This window comes from Notolepis coatsorum (assembly GCF_963971535.1).
Source record: "Notolepis coatsorum genome assembly, chromosome: 2".
In the NCBI taxonomy this organism is placed as follows: domain Eukaryota; kingdom Metazoa; phylum Chordata; class Actinopteri; order Aulopiformes; family Paralepididae; genus Notolepis; species Notolepis coatsorum.
In genome coordinates, this window is record NC_140166.1 from 214740696 (window position 1) to 214763798 (window position 23103).

The following is a 23103-nucleotide window of genomic DNA, read 5'->3' on the forward strand; positions in this document are numbered from 1 at the left end:
GTTTCAACACTGTTTGATGAACAATGTTACTCAGCTGAACAAGTTGTACCCTTCCTGCTGACTTGTGATTGATTGAACATTTTATTAACAGATTGCAGAATGGGTACAATACAGTACAGCTCAATACACACAATTGTTAAGGGGATGAACCCACCTCACCCCTGCCCACTTTGACAACCTAGGATGGCTTAGAGTAGACGACAGAGTACAGCAACTTGCAATGGGCCTGGTCTACAAGATACACTACACGACCAAGGTACCCATGTACATGTCAAAATACTTAATATAATCAGTGAATACCACGATCACAACACCAGAGGGAGCTCCACAAATCATGTTAAACCCAGATTTGGCTCAAACAAGGGACTAAACATGTTTCGCAATTATGCCACATCAATGTGGAACGCCCTACCCAAAGCTGTAAAGGAATGTGAATCACTACCCACTTTCAAAAACACTCTCAAAAAACACCTACGGGAGACTGCAATTCGAAACTGGCCCCTGTAAATGTCCTAACACAACCCCCTCCAATGTACAGTAAATGACCAAGTATGGTCTTGTCAATATTCCAATGTACAGTTTTGTTTGTATAGTTGTACAGTGTCCCCCACCCACCCCTCCTACCCAACCCCACTCCTACCAACCCCCCCCACCCACCTCCAATGTACAGCCCCCCCCCCACCTACCCAATCCAATGTACAGTTTCTACGCCAAGTGTATATACTATTTTTTTTTCTTTTTTTTGACTCTTTTTGTATCACAAACAGTACTGTATTTGCAAATCTGGTATGTCATAAATGTATAGATGTAGCAGTACTGTCTATCTGTATGTCATGTATGTCATATATGTTACAATTAATTGAAAATGGGGGACCCTGATGTAAACAAGACGAAAGTCTTTCTCTGGTCTGCATCCCCTTAACAATTGTATGTATTGAGCTGTACTGTACTGTACCCATTCTGCAATCTGTTAATAAAGTTTTCAATCAATCAATCAATCAATCAATCAATCATGCAGACCAGAGAAAGACTTTCGTCTTGTTTACATCAGGGTCCCCCATTTTCAATTCATCATAACTATATGATACATGACATACAGATAGACAGTACTGCTTACATCTATACATTTATGACATACCAGATTTACAAATACAGTACTGTTTTTGATACAAGAAGAGTCTAAAAAAGAGAGTAAATACATTTGACGAAGAAACTGTACATTGGAGGTTGGTAGGGGGGGTTGTCGTACAGAATTGATTGATTGATTGATTGATTGAACACTTTATTAACAGATTGCAGAATGGGTACAATACAGTACAGCTCAAATCAATACACACAATTGTTAAGGGGATGCAGACCAGAGAAAGACTTTCGTCTTGTTTACATCAGGGTCCCTCATTTTCAATTCATTCAACTTGTAAGTAGCTTTGGATAAAAGCGTTCAGCTAAATGACTAAAATGTCACAAATGTAAATGTAATTGAAATGAAAAAGAAAAAAAGACTTGCGCCACAGACAGTAGAACTGCCCCTTTAATCTGGAGGATGACATCATTATCTAGAGGGGGGGGGGGGGTCACCGGGCAACGCCATTTTCGCTTCACCTCAGTCTCAGTCAGTCAGTCTGGTGGAGAACTGTCATCTTCACGGGGAGGGAGCCTTCTTTAGACGCTTTTATCAAGTTCTATTGACCCGATCCCACAATGAAACTAAAACGGAACACTGTTTTTAGCGATGGCTTCCTTTAATAATAAGTAAGTAGCCACTAGTCACCGTTTCTCTATAGATAAGTGGCTCTAGAGCTATGTAGCTTTAGCTGCTCATCATTAGCCTGCAGTGGAGTCGAGTGTTTTTGTTTACAGCTCAAGTTTATGTTTTTTTCTCTTTTCTCCCCCCCCCCCTTCCTTTATAAACGTGTCGTTTAATAATAACCTCGTATGCCGATCATAGGACAACGCCGGGCATCTAAATCTACATCGATAGTTTAGGACACAAGGAAGGAACCACCAAAGGTTTTTACATTACAGTCCACATTGTGGCAACGGATGTCCTAGAGAACGGTAAGAAGAGAGTCTGATCGATTGATTGATTGATTGATTGATTGAAAATTGTATTAACAGATTGCAGAATGGGTACAATAATACAGTACGGCTCAATACACACAATTGTTATTAAGGGGATGCTGCAGACCAGAGAAAGACTTTCATCTTGTTTACATCAGGGTCCCCCATTTTCAATGCATCATATTTGGAAAGTGGAGGTGGAGGGTTCGAACCGTTCTGTCTATCTGCTGGGAATTATTGCTGCATTTGTGTGCTAACCCATAACAGTCATCATAACACATTTCAGAGATTTTCATATGCTTCTGTTACATGTTTTTGACTAGTTATGTAACTCGTGGAATTCCTATATATATTTAAATAAAATCATCACTCGCAATGAGAGATCATGTTGTAATGTCGCAGTGGTTAGACCCCCCCCCCCTGTATGTTGGCTGTCAGTGACAGAGTGGTGCTGAGTAGAAAATAAGCATTGCAGCAAACTGTGACTTAACCAAACCTAACTGGTTCTTCAGGTTAAACCATTAGCGATGCAAGCTAGTAGTCGACGCATAGCTACAGACAGCACCAGAAACTAGAAGCAGTGGAGTTTTGATCGATTGATTGATTGATTGATTGATTGATTGATTGATTGATTGATTGATTGATTGATTGAAAATTGTATGAACAGATTGCAGAATGGGTACAATACAGTACGGCTCAATACACACAATTGTTAAGGGGATGCAGACCAGAGAAAGACTTTCCTCTCGTTTACATCAGGGTCCCCCATTTTCAATTCATCATAACATATATGACACACATGACATACAGGTAGACAGTACTGCTACATCATCTATACATTTATGTTACATCTATATAAATTTATGTCCGGTCAGTATTACTCAAAGTAACGACGTGTGTGTAATATATCAAGACCCACGGCTGCAGCAGGGGGAAAGTGTTATTGTCTATTTCGATTTTCGACGTAGATGATGAGACGTGATTATGTTGCATTGATTACTTTGTCATTGATATTCATCAGAGCGGCCTCCTGGATGCCCGACGTCTGTGAGGGCAGCCTGTGTTGGACAGACGTGGCCAAAGGGACACTGGAGCTCAGTGTAGTACTGCTCACAGCTGGGATTTGAATCATGCCAAACACTGCTAGGTGTCTGAATGTGTTAAATTTGCAGACAGGCAGACGGGGGGGGGGGGGGGGACACACATATAGTCTACACACATCTGTGTGTTTGCCCTCTTATACACACTGTTGTCATGTTTAACCTGTCCTATGTACCCATGACAACATTTACACACTCTTCTCCCAACCCCCACGTCTCTTATCTTCTCTTCCCCTGGGACGGCTTGTTGTCGGCCGAGAGATCCCAGAGGTTTTATGTGTCGACCTTATATCACGGTGGCGACCAGGAAATACTAATTATGCTGTTTGTTCCTGCCGTTATTGTTATATAACACTGGAACCTGAACCGCTCTCTCTCTCCATTAATGCTCTCGGAGGTACAGACGAGTTGATATGAAGCCTACATAAGAAAACCCAACCTTCCACTAACAACAACACCCAATACTGGCTAAAAACCTGACACTTAAATTACCACGCCTGGGCACAGAGCCTTCTGTTCCTTAGGCGAAGCTGTGTGTGACTGCAAAGGCAGCATCGGTTTTGTTTGGGAACTCTCTATTTTCTACAGATTAACATTTCAGCAGCATTCACTTTCCCGGGTTAGAACCTTGAAGCTTGCTTCAGAGATGAGCGAAGAAGAGATGCTTTTGATGGATGAAATTCAGACCGTTAATTTCTTTTTTGGTGTTAACCTTATGTAGTGTGGTAGTGAAAAGGGTTAACCTTCTGTAGTGTGGTAGTGAAAGGGTTATTAATGGTTCATGCAGTCGGCAAGGCTTGTTCATTAGGGCGGAGTCCGTCCTCGTCAGGGGCCATTTCACAGAGTGACCACCAGGCCAAGGACCAGCGGCCCTACAGATGTGCTTTCAATGTTGTGAACGACAACATTGACAGAAAGCTCAGGGTGATTAAAAGATTTGTTGTGCACTGCAGTCCACAATAGGAGGATCATTCATCATTGATTACAAACTAATTACACAATCTGAGCCAGTCCGGCTACCGATAGAACAGTCCAGCTACCGATAGAACAGTCCAGCTAACGATAGAACGGTCCAGCTAACGAGAGAACAGTCCAGCTACCGAGAGAACAGTCCAGCTACCGAGAGAACAGTCCAGCTACCGAGAGAACAGTCCAGCTACCGAGAGAACAGTCCAGCTACCGAGAGAACAGTCCAGCTACCGAGAGAACAGTCCAGCTACCGATAGAACAGTCCAGCTAACGATAAGCTACCAATAGAACAGTCCAGCTAACGAGAGAACAGTCCAGCTAACGAGAGAACAGTCCAGCTACTGATAGAACAGTCCAGCTACTGATAGAACAGTCCAGCTTCCAATAGAACAGTCCAGCTACTGAGAGAACAGTCCGGCTACCGATAGAACAGTCCAGCTACCGAGAGAACAGTCCAGCTACCGAGAGAACAGTCCAGCTACCGAGAGAACAGTCCAGCTAACGAGAGAACAGTCCAGCTAACGAGAGAACAGTCCAGCTACCGATAGAACAGTCCAGCTACCGAGAGAACAGTCCAGCTACCGAGAGAACAGTCCAGCTAACGAGAGAACAGTCCAGCTACCGAGAGAACAGTCCAGCTACCGAGAGAACAGTCCAGCTACCGAGAGAACAGTCCAGCTACCGAGAGAACAGTCCAGCTACCGATAGAACAGTCCAGCTACCGAGAGAACAGTCCAGCTACTGAGAGAACAGTCCAGCTACTGAGAGAACAGTCCAGCTACTGAGAGAACAGTCCAGCTACCGAGAGAACAGTCCAGCTACCGAGAGAACAGTCCAGCTAACGAGAGAACAGTCCAGCTAACGATAAGCTACCAATAGAACAGTCCAGCTAACGAGAGAACAGTCCAGCTAACGAGAGAACAGTCCAGCTAACGAGAGAACAGTCCAGCTAACGAGAGAACAGTCCAGCTACTGAGAGAACAGTCCAGCTAACGAGAGAACAGTCCAGCTACCGATAGAACAGTCCAGCTAACGAGAGAACAGTCCAGCTAACGAGAGAACAGTCCAGCTACTGAGAGAACAGTCCAGCTTCCAATAGAACAGTCCAGCTACTGAGAGAACAGTCCAGCTTCCAATAGAACAGTCCAGCTACTGAGAGAACAGTCCAGCTACCGAGAGAACAGTCCAGCCGAGAGAACAGTCCAGCTACCGAGAGAACAGTCCAGCTACCGAGAGAACAGTCCAGCTACCGAGAGAACAGTCCAGCTACCGAGAGAACAGTCCAGCTACCGAGAGAACAGTCCAGCTACCGAGAGAACAGTCCAGCTAACGAGAGAACAGTCCAGCTAACGAGAGAACAGTCCAGCTAACGATAGAACAGTCCAGCTACCGATAGAACAGTCCAGCTAACGAGAGAACAGTCCAGCTAACGAGAGAACAGTCCAGCTAACGATAGAACAGTCCAGCTACAGAGAGAACAGTCCAGCTAACGAGAGAACAGTCCAGCTACCGAGAGAACAGTCCAGCTAACGATAGAACAGTCCAGCTAACGAGAGAACAGTCCAGCTACCGAGAGAACAGTCCAGCTTCCAATATAACAGTCCAGCTTCCAATAGAACAGTCCAGCTTCCAATAGAACAGTCCAGCTTCCAATAGAACAGTCCAGCTACCAATAGAACAGTCCAGCTTCCAATAGAACAGTCCAGCTACCGATAGAACAGTCCAGCTACCGATAGAACAGTCCAGCTTCCGATAGAACAGTCCAGCTACAGAGAGAACAGTCCAGCTACTGAGAGAACAGTCCAGCTACTGAGAGAACAGTCCAGCTACTGAGAGAACAGTCCAGCTACAGAGAGAACAGTCCAGCTACTGAGAGAACAGTCCAGCTACTGAGAGAACAGTCCAGCTACCGATAGAACAGTCCAGCTAACGAGAGAACAGTCCAGCTAACGATAAGCTTCCAATAGAACAGTCCAGCTACCGAGAGAACAGTCCAGCTACCGAGAGAACAGTCCAGCTAACGAGAGAACAGTCCAGCTACCGAGAGAACAGTCCAGCTACTGAGAGAACAGTCCAGCTACCGAGAGAACAGTCCAGCTACTGAGAGAACAGTCCAGCTACTGAGAGAACAGTCCAGCTACTGAGAGAACAGTCCAGCTAACGATAAGCTTCCAATAGAACAGTCCAGCTACCGAGAGAACAGTCCAGCTACCGAGAGAACAGTCCAGCTACCGATAAGCTTCCAATATAACAGTCCAGCTACTGAGAGAACAGTCCAGCTACCGAGAGAACAGTCCAGCTAACGATAGAACAGTCCAGCTACCAATAGAACAGTCCAGCTTCCAATAGAACAGAAGTGCACATATCTACCAGAGTGCATCAGATTTCCCGACATTATTCATACATTATTCATGTATGTCCAAGATTAATAACAAACAAAATATTGCTCACACACCGACTGATTACAATCCTGCCCCGAGCTGTGTTTTATGGCCTGGATCATGTCCACATTAATACGTTTTTTATCTGAGCCGCCCGCATAACTGTTGCTACGTTTGAGCCTATAGCGTCCTCCACACTACTACAGTGTTTCTCGAACCCCTGCGACTTTTGAAAACACAGCTGACCTTGTTTTTGTTTGCAAAATATGGGTTTGTGTTTTGGTGTGGACGGGGAAGACTTGAAGATACAGACGGTGGGACACCCATGATCGCTTCCAAAACAAACACTGTGTGCAATCTTCTGACATGACCATGAAGTCAAGTAAACACTATATTTCCATAACCATGGGATTTATAATTGACCAAAAAAAACCCATTTCACCACACAGCACAGACGCTCCCACTAGCCGTCTCATCGATCATCAACACCACGACTCGAAGGATGGCAATAAAAAGCGTGCGCGCCTTTCTGTTCATTTGTCTGAAACGGCCCACAGATCGGCCTTCTGCGACGGTGCTAAAACACTCATGTGGACGGAGATCGGGTTTGTTTCTGAAAATCTGTTAAAAAAAAAAGCAAACGTCTGCTCCCTGGCTGCTGCATGCTCACCTAGCTATGTTGGTCAAACATCTGCTCCCTGGCTGCATGCTCACCTAGCTATGTTGGTCAAACGTCTGCTCCCTGGCTGCATGAGATGCTCACCTAGCTATGTTGGTCAACACAACACTATAACGGGCCTGGCTCAGGGCTGAGCCCAAATGTTCGGACCTTCGTTCGTTACGTTGGCATTGGAATTCTAAATCAACATTCGAATTTATAATAAAATAAAATTCTTTTTTATAAATATATATACCGTACTTTTCGGACTATAAGCCGCAGCTTTTTCCCCCATTTTTCGACCCTGCGGCTTATATAACGGTGCGGCTTATATGTGACTCGACGTGACCAAACCTGAAAATGTAAAAATCTAAATATTGCTTTTTTGACTGCATTGAAATGTTATTTATCTGTTCCCTTATTTGCTAAACTTAATACAACTTGTAAATGAGTTAATTCTTGTTATTTGTCCGACAGTATTGTGTCCCAATGCTAATTACATATGGTAATTAAACATTAAAACACCTGCGGCTTATAGTCCAGTGCGGCTTATATATGTACACATCATTCAATTTAGCTGCTGCGGCTTATAGTCAGGTGCGGCTTATAGTGCGAAAAGTACGGTATATATATATATATTTTTATGTGTATTCATTCTATTTAAACCAATGGGGGTTTTCTTCACAGTTTCAGATAAAGATTAGGCTACACTAATGACTAATATTATAGTATTATCCTATTATAGTATATGACTCGTCATCAAAATTTTAATAAAACATTTATCATAAATGATGTAGCCTATCTGCATTCGCTTGGCGCTCGGGCGCTCCATCAAGACGTCACCATCACTTTCGTACCAACCGTGCCCTTATTGGGTTATTTATGTTGACGAAACTGATGAGTTATATTCATTCGAGAAAGTTGATTTAATAAAAAAAAAAAAGACTCTATTGAAATTGAGGATTTAGTTTGAATATATAAAACATAAAAAAAATAGATTTTCTTTACATAAAAAAAAAATGTTTATTTCTTTTATTAAAGGTCCCATGCATTGCTATTCCTTGCACTATTTGGGCAACTTTACACAATTCCTGTCAGTCTATGGAACACATCTGTAAAGTTTTTTTCAAAAAGATTCATTGTTTTGTATTTCTAATGAAGTACTCAAAAGCATAATTTTTCTAGTTCAGGATTTCAGGCTGTTCTTGGATGGGCTCCGCCCATAAGCGCTTTGAGTGACAGTCACTCACAGTCTGCACTGGCACAGAGAGGGAGATAGAGGTCAGGTTGTGTGTAAAATGCGTTTGTTTCCCCGACAGAAGCTCCTCTCCCTCTATCTCTCTCTCTCCCTCTCTATCTCTCTCTCCCTCTCTCTCGCTCGCTTGTTCTCTGCCTCGCTCTGTCGGCACCCACCTGTTTGAGGAAGTGAAGGTATTTCCACTCGCTCTGCTGTTGAGGGGGCGTTAGTTATGCAAATCAGTGCCATATTCACGTCAGCAAAACAGTCAAATCAGAATGGCTTAGTTGAGTGAGGGAAGATCTCGTGAACTCGAGACTAGACTGATGAGTCAATATGATAATTAGAGACACAGACCACATTGATATAATCCCCCATTGCTAGGAAACAATGCTAAACACTGGAAAAGTCCATTTATAATGCATGGGACCTTTAAAAACGAAGGTTCGAACGTCCATTCGAAAGACCCTGACGAAGTTCGAAACAGGCTTCGGGGACAGCTCTAGCCTGGCTACATCAGAGTGGATGTCATGAGAAGGAGTGTAAACGCTGTAGACCAGGCGATCATCGAGTGATCAGTGATCCACATGTAAACTGGAATTCACAATAGGGAGGTGTAGTCTGACGTCACTTTGGACCGCCCCGCGGGGGATTTATCATTGGGAAAATGGATTATCGGCTATTGTAACAATTCTGCCTCATGAACATTGGCAAGCTTTCCATTTCTCCACAAAATGAGTTCCCTTCTATCACTAACATTATTGTTTAAGCATTTTTGTTTGAAATCAAATTTGGCGATTTCTTTTTACGATTTAATTGCGAATATTTTCATGTAGAGCTATAGTGTGGATGAATACGCACAGAAAGGTACACCATGCAAATGTTCATGCTTTATTTGTTTTAAACGAGACGATTTTGAAATGGGCAATGGGGAAATACATTGCGTTTTCAAGATGGTGGACCGGCCGGAAACAGCAATGACGTAACCACCACTACACCTCCCTGTAGCTGCAACCTTTTTGCGATAGGCCACTCCCACTGCCATGCCCCCTTTTTAGCCAATTGGAATGAACACACACACACACACACACACACACACACACACACACACACACACAGTCCTTCTACTCCGGAGCTGTAGAGAGCATCTTGACTGGAAACATCACTGCCTGGTATGGAAACAGCACGGCACAGGACAAGAAGGCCCTACAGAGAGTGGTGCGCTCAGCTGAGCGTACCACAGGTATTGCACTACCACCCCTGCAGGTCTTATATAACAAGAGGTGCAAATCCAGAGCCTGCAGAATAACGAAAGACCCTCACCACCCCAACAACAGCCTGTTCAAGCTGCTGCGGTCAGGCAGACGCCTGCAAACACCAGCAACTAGGACAGAGAGACTTCGGCTCAGCTTCTTCCCCCAGGCCATCAGAGTCTTGAACACTGAACTCCCCACACACAAGAACAGGAGTGGTTCTTGTATAGTAAATAGATAGATAGCAAGCTAGCATAAGGACACATAGTATAACTGTAGAGTGTATAGTAAAGCATACATAGTAATGTACATAAGACCCAGTGCCCTATCCGTAGCTAACAGTGTATTGCACTATCACAGGACCTAGCATGTCTTACCATGCTTTTGAAAAACTCATGTACATGATATACCTATGTCTTTACTCTTATGACTTGTATTATTGCACAAATGTCGCATTCTCATCCCTTGGATTCTTATTATTGTATTATTGTACTATGCACAATCGTTGCGGGCAAGACCCCCCGCATTTCACTGTATACACTTGTATGCCGTGACAAATAAAACTCTTGACTTGACACACACACACACACACACACACACACACACACACACACACACACACACACACACACACACACACACACACACACACACACACACACACACACACACACACACACATCTTCACACACTCTTGAAGTTGACAAATTCAACTTGACCACACTTGAATTTCAGCCTCCTAGGGTGAAACCTGTGGCTGCTAGAGGGTGGGTTTTTGTTGACCAACCAAATGACCAGCCGTCAGAGTGACCTATAGAGCTGCTGGTCACCACGCCCCCAGTGTTCCTGGAACCTCCTCAGCTGCTCCAAAATGTAGTTCTCATGTAGAACCTCCCTGTTTACCATGGAAACAATCCTGGAACCCGCAAGCTTTGTCTAACGGCGTCGTCTGACGGCCCGGTCTGACGGCCCGGTCTAATGGCCCGGTCTAACGGCCCGGTCTAACGGCCCGGTCTAACGGCCCGGTCTAACGGCCCGGTCTGACGGCCCGGTCTAATGGTGTGGTCTAGTGGCCCGGTCTAACGACGTGGTCTAACGGCCCAGTCTAACGGCGTGGTCTAACAGCCCAGTCTAACGGCGTGGTCTAACGGCCCGGTCTGACGGCCCGGTCTAATGGTGTGGTCTAGTGGCCCGGTCTAACGACGTGGTCTAACGGCGTGGTCTAACGGCCCGGTCTGACGGCCCGGTCTAATGGCATGGTCTAATGGCCCGGTCTAATGGCCCGGTATAACGGCGTGGTCTAATGGCCCGGTCTAATGGCATGGTCTAACGGCCCGGTCTAGCGGTCCGGTCTGACGGCGTGGTCTAACGGCCCGGTCTAATGGCATGGTCTAATGGCCCGGTCTAACGGCCCGGTCTGACTCGCCACGGCAAGTTCTTCCAGTGTGGAAAAAGGCCATAAGAAACCAGGCTGTGAACCGATTCATTCACACTTTTACGGGAAGGCTTGGTCTTTGCTCTGGCTTCCCTCAGGAGCGGGTTAACATCATCTACTCGCCACGCGTCAGTGTTCCTGCTTCTACCCCCAGCAGCCTTGGCTGTCAGACAGACCCGGAAAGATGTGAAGATTTAATCTGTTCGTCATTTGATACCAAATCATACCTCTCACTTCCTGTGCTTCAACTGATACCATGGTGCATGACTCCCTGCCCCCGGCAGCCAAAGAGCTAATACGCTCGCTTGGACCCATTAGCCTCTGGTTCTCGGGACCTGTCTGATGTGTTTCCTAATGTCATTTGGTTCAAGGACCACAATGGGGAAACGGGTCTGAATGAAGTCGTCAAATCGACTGAACCTTGAAAGCGTGGTCATGGTCGGCAGCAGCAGCAGCGAGGGACCGGTAACATGAACACGGATGTCGAGTTTCAGAATCACGGCTCTGATATCTTATTGTATGACCGGTCAGCCGCCACATCGCTGGCTAACCCCCGTCTCCAGCGGCAGTATTGCTTCGGTTTTATTTTCGTTGCTTATCTACATCCTTCCTCATTCCTTCCTCGTGAAAGCTACAACCAGCAGTTGCTGATCCTCTTTATCTCTGGTTTTCACTTTCCCCCCCTCACTCACGACTCCCTGCTTCCTTCCTGCTCTGCCTTCTCTCCCCGTCTGCAGTTCCAGCGTTCCTACATTTCACTGCATGTGTCGTCGTGTGACAAATACAACTCTTGAATCTTGAACCTCTCGGAGGATCTGTTGCTTTGTTTTGAATATGAAGTCGTACAAGACAGAAGACCGGGGTCTCTCAGGTTATTACCCTCCTCAGGTCTCTTTATCAACACCTGAATGAACAGTGAACACCTACTATATATATTTTTTTTTATTCTATTTTTTTTTTGGCTTTCTGTATTTTTCACCCATCCCAATTTAGTCGTTATGCCAATTCCCTTCCTGGTCCCTTTTACCAACGCATTTGTGTTTCCGGGTTCCCGTTTTGCGCTCTGATTGGCCACTGACCTACGCGCGTACGCCCCCCTCCCTATGAGCGGTGGCTGTGTCTGCGCGCTATTGTTTATTATTATCCGGCCACAGTGTGGGTTCCCTGGTCGGTGATGATGAGCTCAAATAGGTTATTATAATAAACACTGAATGGAGCAATATAGCCTTGTTGTTAGTTAGACAGCAGGCTATACAGTCTTCTTCAGTTGAGTTACACTTTGAAACATTTATAACGAGTCTTGCTCTAGCGATGCATCATCACAACAACACGGGCGGCTCTACAACAACAATGGCTTATTTATCTATAAAGAAGACAATCCCATCGCTGACAACAAGTACTATAGTCACACACAGGCCTGCCGTGTTTTATGAATTAAGTAGATTTTCATTTAATCAATCCCAGAGTCGGCGGTAGGCGAGTGCTTAGTCCACTGCGCTACCCAGCCACACCCTACACTTACTATATATTTTGTCGAAAAACTAAAAGTATTGGCCTAAATCACCATTAGATTAGATTCATCATACAGCACGAGTACAATACAACGAAAATAAGTTTGGCATCCAACCAGAGTGCAAATGTAACAGTAAAGTGCAATAGTAATATACAATGTAGTATGTACACTACACAGGTCATTAAACTGGGTATAAAATATATAAATGAGTACTACTGGGTGTAGTGCTAATCAGATGTAACCATATGTACAAAGTTCAAAGTTGTAGTATTAATGTGTGTACAGTGATACCGTTATAATGAATGAACCCTCTATTGAGTCTATTGCGTGAATTATTACTTAAACATGATCAATAAATGTAATCTGTTTTTATTACTTGAAATCGCTTAAATAATTAAACTATTAGATTTTTCTTACGTTTAATTGAGAGTAGTCAGTGAATTGTTTCCATATGGCAACAATGTGCCTTCATGGAAAGTACCATAAAATCGAAATCTGCAAAAAAGAAAAACTGAAGATAAAAACAAACTACTCTTGTCCGAAAAATAATAGGAAGAAGCAAGATGCTTATCAGGTCGTACCCCTTATTGCAATAAACCCTTAACAATTCTCTCAACCACTTGATCATTAGTCCTGACTGAGATACATAACCAAGCACACCTTCAAACACAGTGTACAATGTCTTCCAACAAAATCACTTGACGATCAGTCAATCGATCAAGTTAATGTACAATCATTTCTGTTAATGAATAATAAGTTATTGTTCAATGAATGAATCAATGAAAATGAATACAAGACGAGTCACTCATTTCAACATCTCCATTAATGAGAGTTACAATCTTTCAAGAATCACTCTTTTGTGGGCGGCTAGGTGGTGTAGTGGGCAAGGCGCTCGCCACCAATGCAGGAGACGCTGGGTTCGAGCCCAGCTCTCCGCATTGCTATCAGCTTGGCTGGTCGTTCATACTAACACAATTGGCAGTATTAGGGGGTGGGAAGCTGATGGGTGGGGATCGGACGTTGTGGACAGCGACTCCTACAGGTCGGTTGGTGCGCCTGCGCAGCAGAATCAGGAAGCGACGGGGGCGGCGTGTCTCTCCCACGCAGACCCCCGCCGCTGAGAGATCGCGCTGTGCAGGTGAAAAGATGTGACGGCTGCTTCCTCGAGTACCGGAGGGGACACGTGATGTAAGGCTTTGTCCACATTGCAGCCGGCTTGTGGGAGGCATGGCCTAACAGCGTTCGAGACAGGGGCGGGTAGAATTGGACGATACGAAATTGGGATGGGAGAAAAATTGAAAATGGGAGAAAAAAGTAGATAAAAAAAAAAAAATCACTTTTGTTTTTCATTTTGAACCGTATGATGTTTTTACTTCTGTTTAATCGTCAACCTAATCTATTCCCGAGAGTCGCCCGCCCACAAACAGAAATACGAAATACACATCATTAACAGTCTCTACATCTGTCTGAAGAATCCTCTTCTTCTTCTTCCTCTGAGAATCCTCTGAATGTATTACATTTGTTCCTTGTCCCTTTAGGGCTGTCATGTGTTTTCTCCAGAGCACCCCCCCCCCCCCCTCCCCCTATGCTTGTGCTAAAAACAAATCAAACATACCCGCTACCACCACCACACTGGGGACGGTACCACCTGAGCCCCTGCAACCCGGCCCCTGCAAACCACGTCCTCGCCGAGGCCCCTGGCTCCATAATAACACGACTGCGAGGGCTGAGCTCGTGCGAGGAGTCGTACCGTCCCCAGGGTGGGTTACGCTTCAAACCAGATATTTACATTTCAAACGATAACATCAGACGCGTCACGCCCACCCACCCCTCCATCTCTCTCTCTCTCTTTCTCCCTATGGTGCGTTCTGTACCGGGGAATCATCCCGAGACTGCAGTAAAAAAAGAAACTGCGGTTGAGAACGGACTGAGAGAAAGTTTCACTTCTGGTTCACATTGTGCCAGGCAGCCCGCGGTGTGTGGGGGGGGGTTCATAATGAAAAGAACGGGTCATGTGCCGGTGTGAAGTATAGTGAGAAATGCCCCATAGACGCTCGGCCCGAGGTCAGTTTAGCTATTTCCCCTCTTAATGGTAAGGGTTAGGAAAGGGAGCGTGCAAGCTGACCTCTAGTCAGCGCTCACTGTGGCATCTGGGTCAGTGGCTCTTTCTCTCAACCTTCATTTGATATGAAGGGGCCCTGAATAGATACACATTAGCCCACGGAGACCGTTTGACAAGGGTTTGTCCCTCGGACCCGGATCCGAGAAGAGTTTGCTTTAGTCTTTACACTTCCAATAACTGTCTTTAGTGTAGAGGAGATCCCTGTGAAACCTACGATCACAATACTCGTTCTTATACATACTTCAATTCTGCTGACTTCCTCTGAATGAAACGATGGATGAAATCGAGGACCGTATTTGCAGCGGAGACCCACGGAACCCGCTCCGGGACCTCCCGGCAGGCCCCCAGACCCCGCGTTGAGAACCGCTGAACTAGATCTTGTATCTTTATTCCTCCCCGGCACACGGAGGCTATTTCCTGCTCGCCCCGTCTACCGCCCCCCGCTCCCTCATGACGGGGCCAGCGGCGAGTCTGCTGAGTCACACGGACGACGGGGGCGAGAGCTCTTCCTCCCTCTTCCTCCCTCTTCCGTCGACGGGACGAGAGCTCTTCCTCCCTCTTCCTCCCTCTTCCGTCGACGGGGACGAGAGCTCTTCCTCCCTCTTCCGTCGACAGGGGCGAGAGCTGTTCCTCCCTCGGGGGCGACAGTGGCTCGGGAGGTAGAGCAGTCGTCTGGCAATCTGGAGGTTCCCGGTTTGATTCCCGCTCCTCCCGGGCAGCGTGTCGATGTGTCCTTGAGCAAGACACTTAACCCCTAATTGCTCCCGATGAGCAGGTTGGCACCTTACAAGATACAAGAGTTTTATTTGTCACGGCATACAGGTATACAGTGAAATGCGGCGGGTCTCGCCCGCAACGATGTGCATAATACAAGTTATAATATAAGAGTCCAACCAATAGAGCGACATAGTGCAATAACAAGTAAACAAAGTAGGCATATCGGTATCTGTACATTCTTAAAGTGATCTTTCCTTCTGTAAAGTGTCCGTAGTGTGAGCGTGTGCAGCATGAGTGTGTGTGTTCTCATGTTAAAGTGGCTGCTAGTGTGTGAGCGTGTACAGTGTGTGTGTTGTGTGTGTGTGTTGTGTGCTTGTGCGTGGAGAGTTCAGTGTTCAAGGCTCTGATGGCCTGGGGGAAGAAGCTGAGCCTAAGTCTCTCTGTCCTCGTTACTGGTGCTCGCAGGCGTTTGCCTGACCGCAGCAGCATGAACAGGCTGTTGTTGGGGTGGTGAGGGTCTTTCATTATCCTGCAGGCTCTGGATTTGCACCTCTTGTTGTATAGAACCTGCAGGGGTGGTAGTGCAATACCCGTGGTACGCTCGGCTGAGCGCACCACTCTCTGTAGGGCCTTCTTGTCCTGTGCTGTGCCGTGCTGTTGCCATACCAGGCAGTGATGTTTCCAGTCAAGATGCTCTCTACAGCTCCGGAGTAGAAGGACTGGAGTATCTTCCCAGATACTCTGAACTTCCTTAACTGTCTCAGGTGGTAGAGGCGCTGCTTCGCCTTTTTTTACGACTGAGTCTATGTGTGTTGTCCATGTCAGGTCCTCTGAGATGTGGACCCCCAGGTACTTGAAGCTGCATGGTTGCCTCTGCCGTCGGTGTGTGAATGACTGTGTGAGTGAATGGGTAAAATGTGAGGAACAAATTGTAAAGCGCTTTGGATAAAGAACAAGAACAAGTCGTATCATAGCAACCTCAAGGATGCATGAGGCTGAATCTTAACACCAATTAACAGCGCAGTTGTGGCTGCCGCAGTTCCCCTCGTGTTTCCACATGAACGGCGGACAGATCTCTGCCTCGCCAGCCCTGTAATCATTTGGCTGCCGGAGAGAGGATGGTTGAAGCGCCTGGTCATAATCCCCATGTGCCCCGTTGTGAATACACAAAGCAAAGAGCGTCTGGAAGGATTGCATAAGGGATGCGATGGAGTGGCGCGCTCTTAAGAGAGGAGCAGATGTTTGCCCTCTAGGGTTTAGTTTGCAGTGTTTCGTCTGCGGTACACAGTTGGCCTCCGTTGTGCTCTTGGGCAAGGCTCCGGCCAGCAGGGCTGCTTCAGGCCAGGGACGCAGCTCCGATGAATGAATGAATGAATGAAAACTTTATTTAACAGATTGCAGAATGGGTACAATACAGTACGGCTCAATACATACAATTGTTAAGGGGATGCAGACCCGAGAAAGACGTTTGTCTTGTTTCCATCAGGGTCCCCCGAACCGAACCGATCGACCTATATTGAAGACGAGATGCCAATTAAATGAGTTAACCCTTACATTCACTCCACGTGTACATTTATACAATTAGCCTAGAGATCATTTATTGATGGGTTGCAGAACGTTGCCTATTTCACAAGTATAAAATATATCGCAAAGCAAAGCAGTACACAATCTTATATCTTACATACTTATATCTTAACTTGTATTATAGCTTATATTTGCTTCTACACAAAATTGGAAGAAGAAAAATAAGTCGTAGTATGCTGATCACTGAATCAATAACCGTCGAACAAAATGAATGTGTGCAAAACTATTTTGAGTTTTTGGATGTGTGAAAGATGTGCAAATTAAATCTGCATTGCTTTTTGGTAAAGTGCCCCTTTTCTTTTTTAAACATACTGTAGGTAACTGTGTGGCGACGGCTTATTTGGCTCAGACAAACACAAGCCACAATCTCAACCTGTCTTGACGTTATCTGCACGTCCCAGGCAGCCAGCAGACCTCAACCAGGCCACGCTTCTCAAAGCGGATGTTCTGGTCTCTGAACTTATCGCACAAGCATCAAGATGTCTCTGAATGGAGCGGCGAAGCCTGCGTTCGTGTGGTTCGGCTGATAAGCTTTTCTTTTTATACCGCCAACCAAACTAGCTGTCCCGTCCTGCCCACGCCGATGATTGAGCAGAGTATTGATCCAGACCTCTGGCTGAATCACCAGCGATGGCGAGAGGCCAGTTCACCACGGCAGTGATGAAACAGGCTGCTATTCCTTTCCTGCGGTATTAGTGGCCGAGAGAGACCAGGAAACCGGGTTAGACCGACGCAGCTTCGAGTAATAGGCTACAGCGGAGGGTTATTATGGATTTGATTATGGTAAATGGTGCATTTATATAGAAGCTTTTATCCAAAGCGCTTTTACAATTTTGTTCCTCACATTTTACCCATTCACTCACCGACGGAAGAGACAACCATGCAAGGTTCCAACCTGCTCATTGGGAGCAGTTAGGGGTTAAGTGTCTTGCTCAAGGACACTTCGACACGCTGCCCGGGAGGATTGGGAATCGAACTGGGAACGTTCCAATGTCGCTGAGCCACTGTCGCCCCCCCTTATCATCTTTGGGTCCTCCTGTGATGTAATATTGACACACTGATGCCTGTAGGCTACAGTGTTTCCCACACATTCTTAGGTTATTTGTGGCAGTGGTAAAAGCCAGGACAGGCATTATACAGTAGGGATGGGCAAGAGTAATGCTTTCCCAGAAGTAGTGATCTAGTACTCGTTTATGCAAATCTACTTTTATAGCGCATGAAGAGCATTGCAGAAATAACGATGCACAGCGGTGTTTAATGCTTATTGTCAGTCAAAACAGTAATTTACCATTTGTGAAAATTCCATTACCTCCACTCTGTCTGCTGCAGGTCTCTCCACTCATGGAAACGCAGATTTCTAGTACAGGATGTCTTCTCTTCTTTGGCTAGCAATCGTAGCAGTGTTTGGGTCCATGTAGCACAACTAACGTTAGCATGATCTAGCTAGCCACAACTTCAGCATGTCCGTATCAGTACTCCGTACTCCGTAGTCTATGAACGCGATGCAAAGTGGACAAACACGAACCGCTGTTTTTATCTGTTTTACCTACAGCTGTATTCCAACACAACAAACATTCCTCTCCAACTCTCTCAGGCTTCCACTGTTTTCTTCCCGCAACAACTCATGCCTTGCATGATCTCAGAGCAAGATTCAGTGGCAAAAACAAGTATTTTTGTGGACGTAATTGGTAACCAAATTTAATTAATCGAGTAATCTCCCTGCCTACAGTATAGACCAGTGGTCACCAACCTTTTTAAGCCCAATATCACTTTTCTTCTTTTTGGTGAAGGCAAGATCTACCTATTGAAGCGTTGAGAGAAAAAGACAGCCAAGATTGTACTTTAAACTAAATTACTTTTATTTGCCTGTATTCTAATTACATGCAATGCTTTGGTCCAACATTAAAATGTCAAAGTAGAACTGTAATATGTACTTTCTCAGTCAGTGCTAACTAAGTGCAGTCATCTTATGCAGCATCACCTTTCACATCAAAACAAAAGTAGAACTGTAATGTGGACTTTCTCATATTATTAACATTGCCAAACATATAAGGGCGGCTACGTGGCGTAGTGGGCAAGGCGCTCGCCACGAAATGCTGGAGACGCTGGGCTTGTCAGTTCGAGCCCAGCGCTCCACATTTGCTTTCAGTTTAGCTGGTCGTCCGTACTAATACACATTGGCCGTATTAGGGGGTGGGAAACTGATGGGTGGGGATCGGGCGTTGTGGACAGCGACTCCTACAGGTCGGTTGTTGCGCCTGCGCAGTAGAATCAGGAAGTGTCGGGGGCAGCGTGAGCCTCCCACGCGTTACTCCTCGCCACTGAGAGATCGAGCTGCGCAGGTGAAAAGATGCGACTGCTGTTACCTCAAGTACCGGAGGGGACTTGTGCTATGTATGACTTAGTCCACATTGCAGCCGGCTTGTGGGAGGCAAGAAACAGCGTCCGTGACAGGGGAGGGTTGAATTGGATCATACGAAATTGGGATGGGAGAAAATATATAGAAAATGGGATAAAAAGTGGATAAAAAAAATAAAAACATTGCCAAACATATTTACAATTAGCATTTTATAAAGTAGAACTGTAATATGTACTTTAGCAGTCAGTGCTAAGTAGTGCAGTCATCTTATGCAGCATCATTTTTCACATCAAAACAAAAGTAGAACTGTAATGTGGACTCTCAGGGAAAGATCTAAAAAATAAAATTTTATTTTTATTTTTTTCACAGGGAAAGTCTCAAAGATCGACCAGTCGATCGCGATCGACGGGTTGGTGACCACTGGTATAGACTATAGTCATACTACATCCTGCCCCCTATACATACAAGACCACTACACTATGAAGTAGCAGTGGTGTACAACACAAAGAAAGACAAGTTATTAGACAAACCCTCACTTGACAAATGCTAAAATGGCAAATGGTGCATTTATATATTGCTTTTATCCAACACGCTTTACAATTTGTTCCTCACATTCACTCACATTCACACACCGATGGCAGAGGAAACCATGCAAGATGCCAACCTTCTCATCGGGAGCAATTAAGGGGTTTAGTGTCTTGCTCAAGGACACAAATATAATTTACCACAAAATAACAACCTTTCCTAAAGCACAATTTCAAGTCTTTTATACTATAGTCATCCAGCCATAAGAAATTGGCACAGATAGAAAACATTTGACAACATTTCTTTAACTCATCATATAAGAGACGGTAAAACATCAAACGTGTCTCGTTTTCACTTAACCCTTTCACTACCACACTACAGAAGGTTAACCCTTTCACGGTTAACCTTCTGTAGTGTGGTTGTGAGAGGGTTAACCCTTTGTCGTGTGGCAGTGAAAGGGTTAACCTTCTGTATTGTCTCATTGAAAGGGTCAACCATTTGGTAGTGTGGTAGTGAAAGGGTTAACCTTCTGTATTGTCGCAGTGAAGGGGTTAACCCTTTGGTAGTGTGGTAGTGAAAGGGTTAACCTTCTGTATTGTCACAGTAGTGTGGTAGTGAACGGGTTAACCTTCTGTATTGTCGCAGTGAAGGGGTTAACCCTTTGGTAGTGTGGTAGTGAAAGGGTTAACCTTCTGTATTGTCGCAGTGAAGGGGTTAACCCTTTGGTAGTGTGGCAGTGAAAGGGTTAACCTTCTGTATTGTCTCATTGAAAGGGTCAACCATTTGGTAGTGTGGTTGTGGTAGTGAAAGGGTTAACCTTCTGTATTGTCGCAGTGAAGGGGTTAACCCTTTGGTAGTGTGGTAGTGAAAGGGTTAACCTTCTGTATTGTCGCATTGAAAGGGTTAACCATTTGGTAGTGTGGTAGTGAAAGGGTTAACCTTCTGTATTGTCACAGTAGTGTGGTAGTGAACGGGTTAACCTTCTGTATTGTCGCAGTGAAGGGGTTAACCCTTTGGTAGTGTGGCAGTGAAAGGGTTAACCTTCTGTATTGTCGCAGTGAAGGGGTTAACCCTTTGGTAGTGTGGTAGTGAAAGGGTTAACCTACTGTATTGTCACAGTGCAAGGGTTAACCCTTTGGTAGTGTGTTAGTGAAAGGGTTAACCTTCTGTATTGTCTCAGTGAAGGGGTTAACCCTTTGGTAGTGTGGCAGTGAAAGGATCTGTATTGTCGCATTGAAAGGGTTAACCATTTGGTAGTGTGGTAGTGAAAGGGTTAACCTTCTGTATTGTCGCAGTGAAGGGGTTAACCCTTTGGTAGTGTGGTAGTGAAAGGGTTGTCGCAGTGAAGGGGTTAACCCTTTGGTAGTGTGGTAGTGAAAGGGTTGTCGCAGTGAAGGGGTTAACCCTTTGGTAGTGTGGTAGTGACAGGGTTAACCATCACTGTAACGTGGCCTCTCCTTGTCCCCCAGGATGCGTGAGGACATGTCCACCATGGTGTGTGTGGTAGTGACAGGGTTAACCATCACTGTAACGCGGCCTCTTCTTGTCCCCCAGGATGCGTGAGGACATGTCCACCATGGTGTGTGTGGTAGTGACAGGGTTAACCATCACTGTAACGTGGCCTCTTCTTGTCCCCCAGGATGCGTGAGGACATGTCCACCATGGTGTGTGTGAAGGAGGAGGAGGACCCGGGGGAGAAGCTGACCCAGGACGAGATCATCTCCAGGACCAAGCAGGTGATCCAGGGCCTGGAGGCCCTGAAGCAGGAGCACCACTCCATCCTGGACGGCCTGCTGGGGACGCTGCACTGCCTCAAGCAGGACGAGGCGGCCGTCCTGGTGGAGGAGAAGTCCCACATGGTCCGCAAGTCCGTGGAGATGCTGGAGCTGGGGCTGAGCGAGGCACAGGTGAGGAGGGACGGGGCGGACGGCCCGGGACTCGTAGTTACAGTATAAATATCAGTCTCCCCGACTGGCTTCTGTGTTTGTTGTTTGTTACTCGTGGTTTTATGTTCTTGTGTATTATTCATACTGTTGCTTGTTTCCCTGTAATGTGGTTCTATGTTTCTCTGTTCTTTGTTTTGCCGTTTGTCAGCGTCTTTGGGTCATAGAAAAGCGCTATACAAATAAAAAGAATAATAATCAGAAAGGTCTTTATTGCCTAGTAGTTTACACATACAAGGAATTTGATTTGGTCGTCTGGTGCGACATTAACGGACCGACAATTAAGGTAGGATTAAATAAAAGATGGAATAAAATAAAAGGTTGAATAAAATAGATGGAATATAAACCAATTTGAAATAGAAGTACAATAGAATATAATTATAAAATAAAATAGGCCAGGGCTGTACAATTGTGCACAATTATTAAAGGGGAATGTCACACATCTTAAGAGTTCACACGTGTTATTCCTGTTGTCCCGGGACAGTGCAGTGGGTGTTTGTGAACGAACACACACCACTCTCCCCTAAAGCTAGAGATCGGAGAGGGAACCCTCCGATCTGCGATGTCACTGGGATGTAAAATCTGGGGCTCTGACTTTATGAGGCCATAGAAAATGATTGTGTGAGCTGTTACACCAAACAAACATGTTATGACCTCATAAAGTTATGACCTCATAAAGTGAACCGAATCGATTGGAGGGTTTCTCTCTCCGATCTCTAGCTTTAGGAGATTGGTGCGTGTTGTTCACACATACTCACTGAACGGTCTTGGGGCACTGGAATTCTCCCAAACGGGCGACTTGATAATTATAATAAAACCACTCACATTTTACAGTCCGTACCAAGGGACAAACGCAGCTTTCAGCAGACACACAACATAGGTCCTGCTCACCCATTTCTGTTGAGGCTGAGTGCTGACGGTACTAGGGACAAAGAACTCCTCCACCATGTTTTTATTTGTCACCGGTGTTCTAAAAGCTGATGTTAGGCCATGTGGATGGCATCAAATTATACTGTCGATTAGGGCTGCAGCTTATTGATTATTTTAGTAATCGAGTAATCGGATAAGAAATACTTTTGCTTTATTAAAGAGCAATAGTCCGAATCAGAAAGGTGTTCATTGCCAAGTAAGTTTGCACATACATACATACATGAATATATAAACTAAATTAAAATCATAGTACAATAGAATATAATATAGGACAGGGCTGTACAATTGTGTACAGAGTATATACACTAAATTAGAA

General features: G+C 45.3%; 1 protein-coding gene across 6 annotated transcripts in view; it reads left to right on the top strand.

Annotated features, from left to right (window-relative positions):
• Nucleotides 1–1616: 1616 nt before the first annotated feature.
• Nucleotides 1617–23103, top strand: part of klc1a (kinesin light chain 1a) — a gene marked incomplete at its 3' end in the record, with an annotated part of 109512 nt that continues 88025 nt past the window's right edge. For 5 of the 6 annotated variants that reach the window (XR_014619421.1, XM_084308844.1, XM_084308843.1 and 2 more), the window contains exons 1-2: nt 1633–2058; nt 21554–21821. Coding sequence is in view for 5 of the 6 variants with exons in the window: in XM_084308844.1 (XP_084164970.1) it covers nt 21555–21821 (267 nt within the window). Of the gene's footprint in view, nt 2059–21553; nt 21822–23103 lie in introns of all 6 variants that reach the window. The other variant, XM_084308842.1, reaches the window with a different exon arrangement.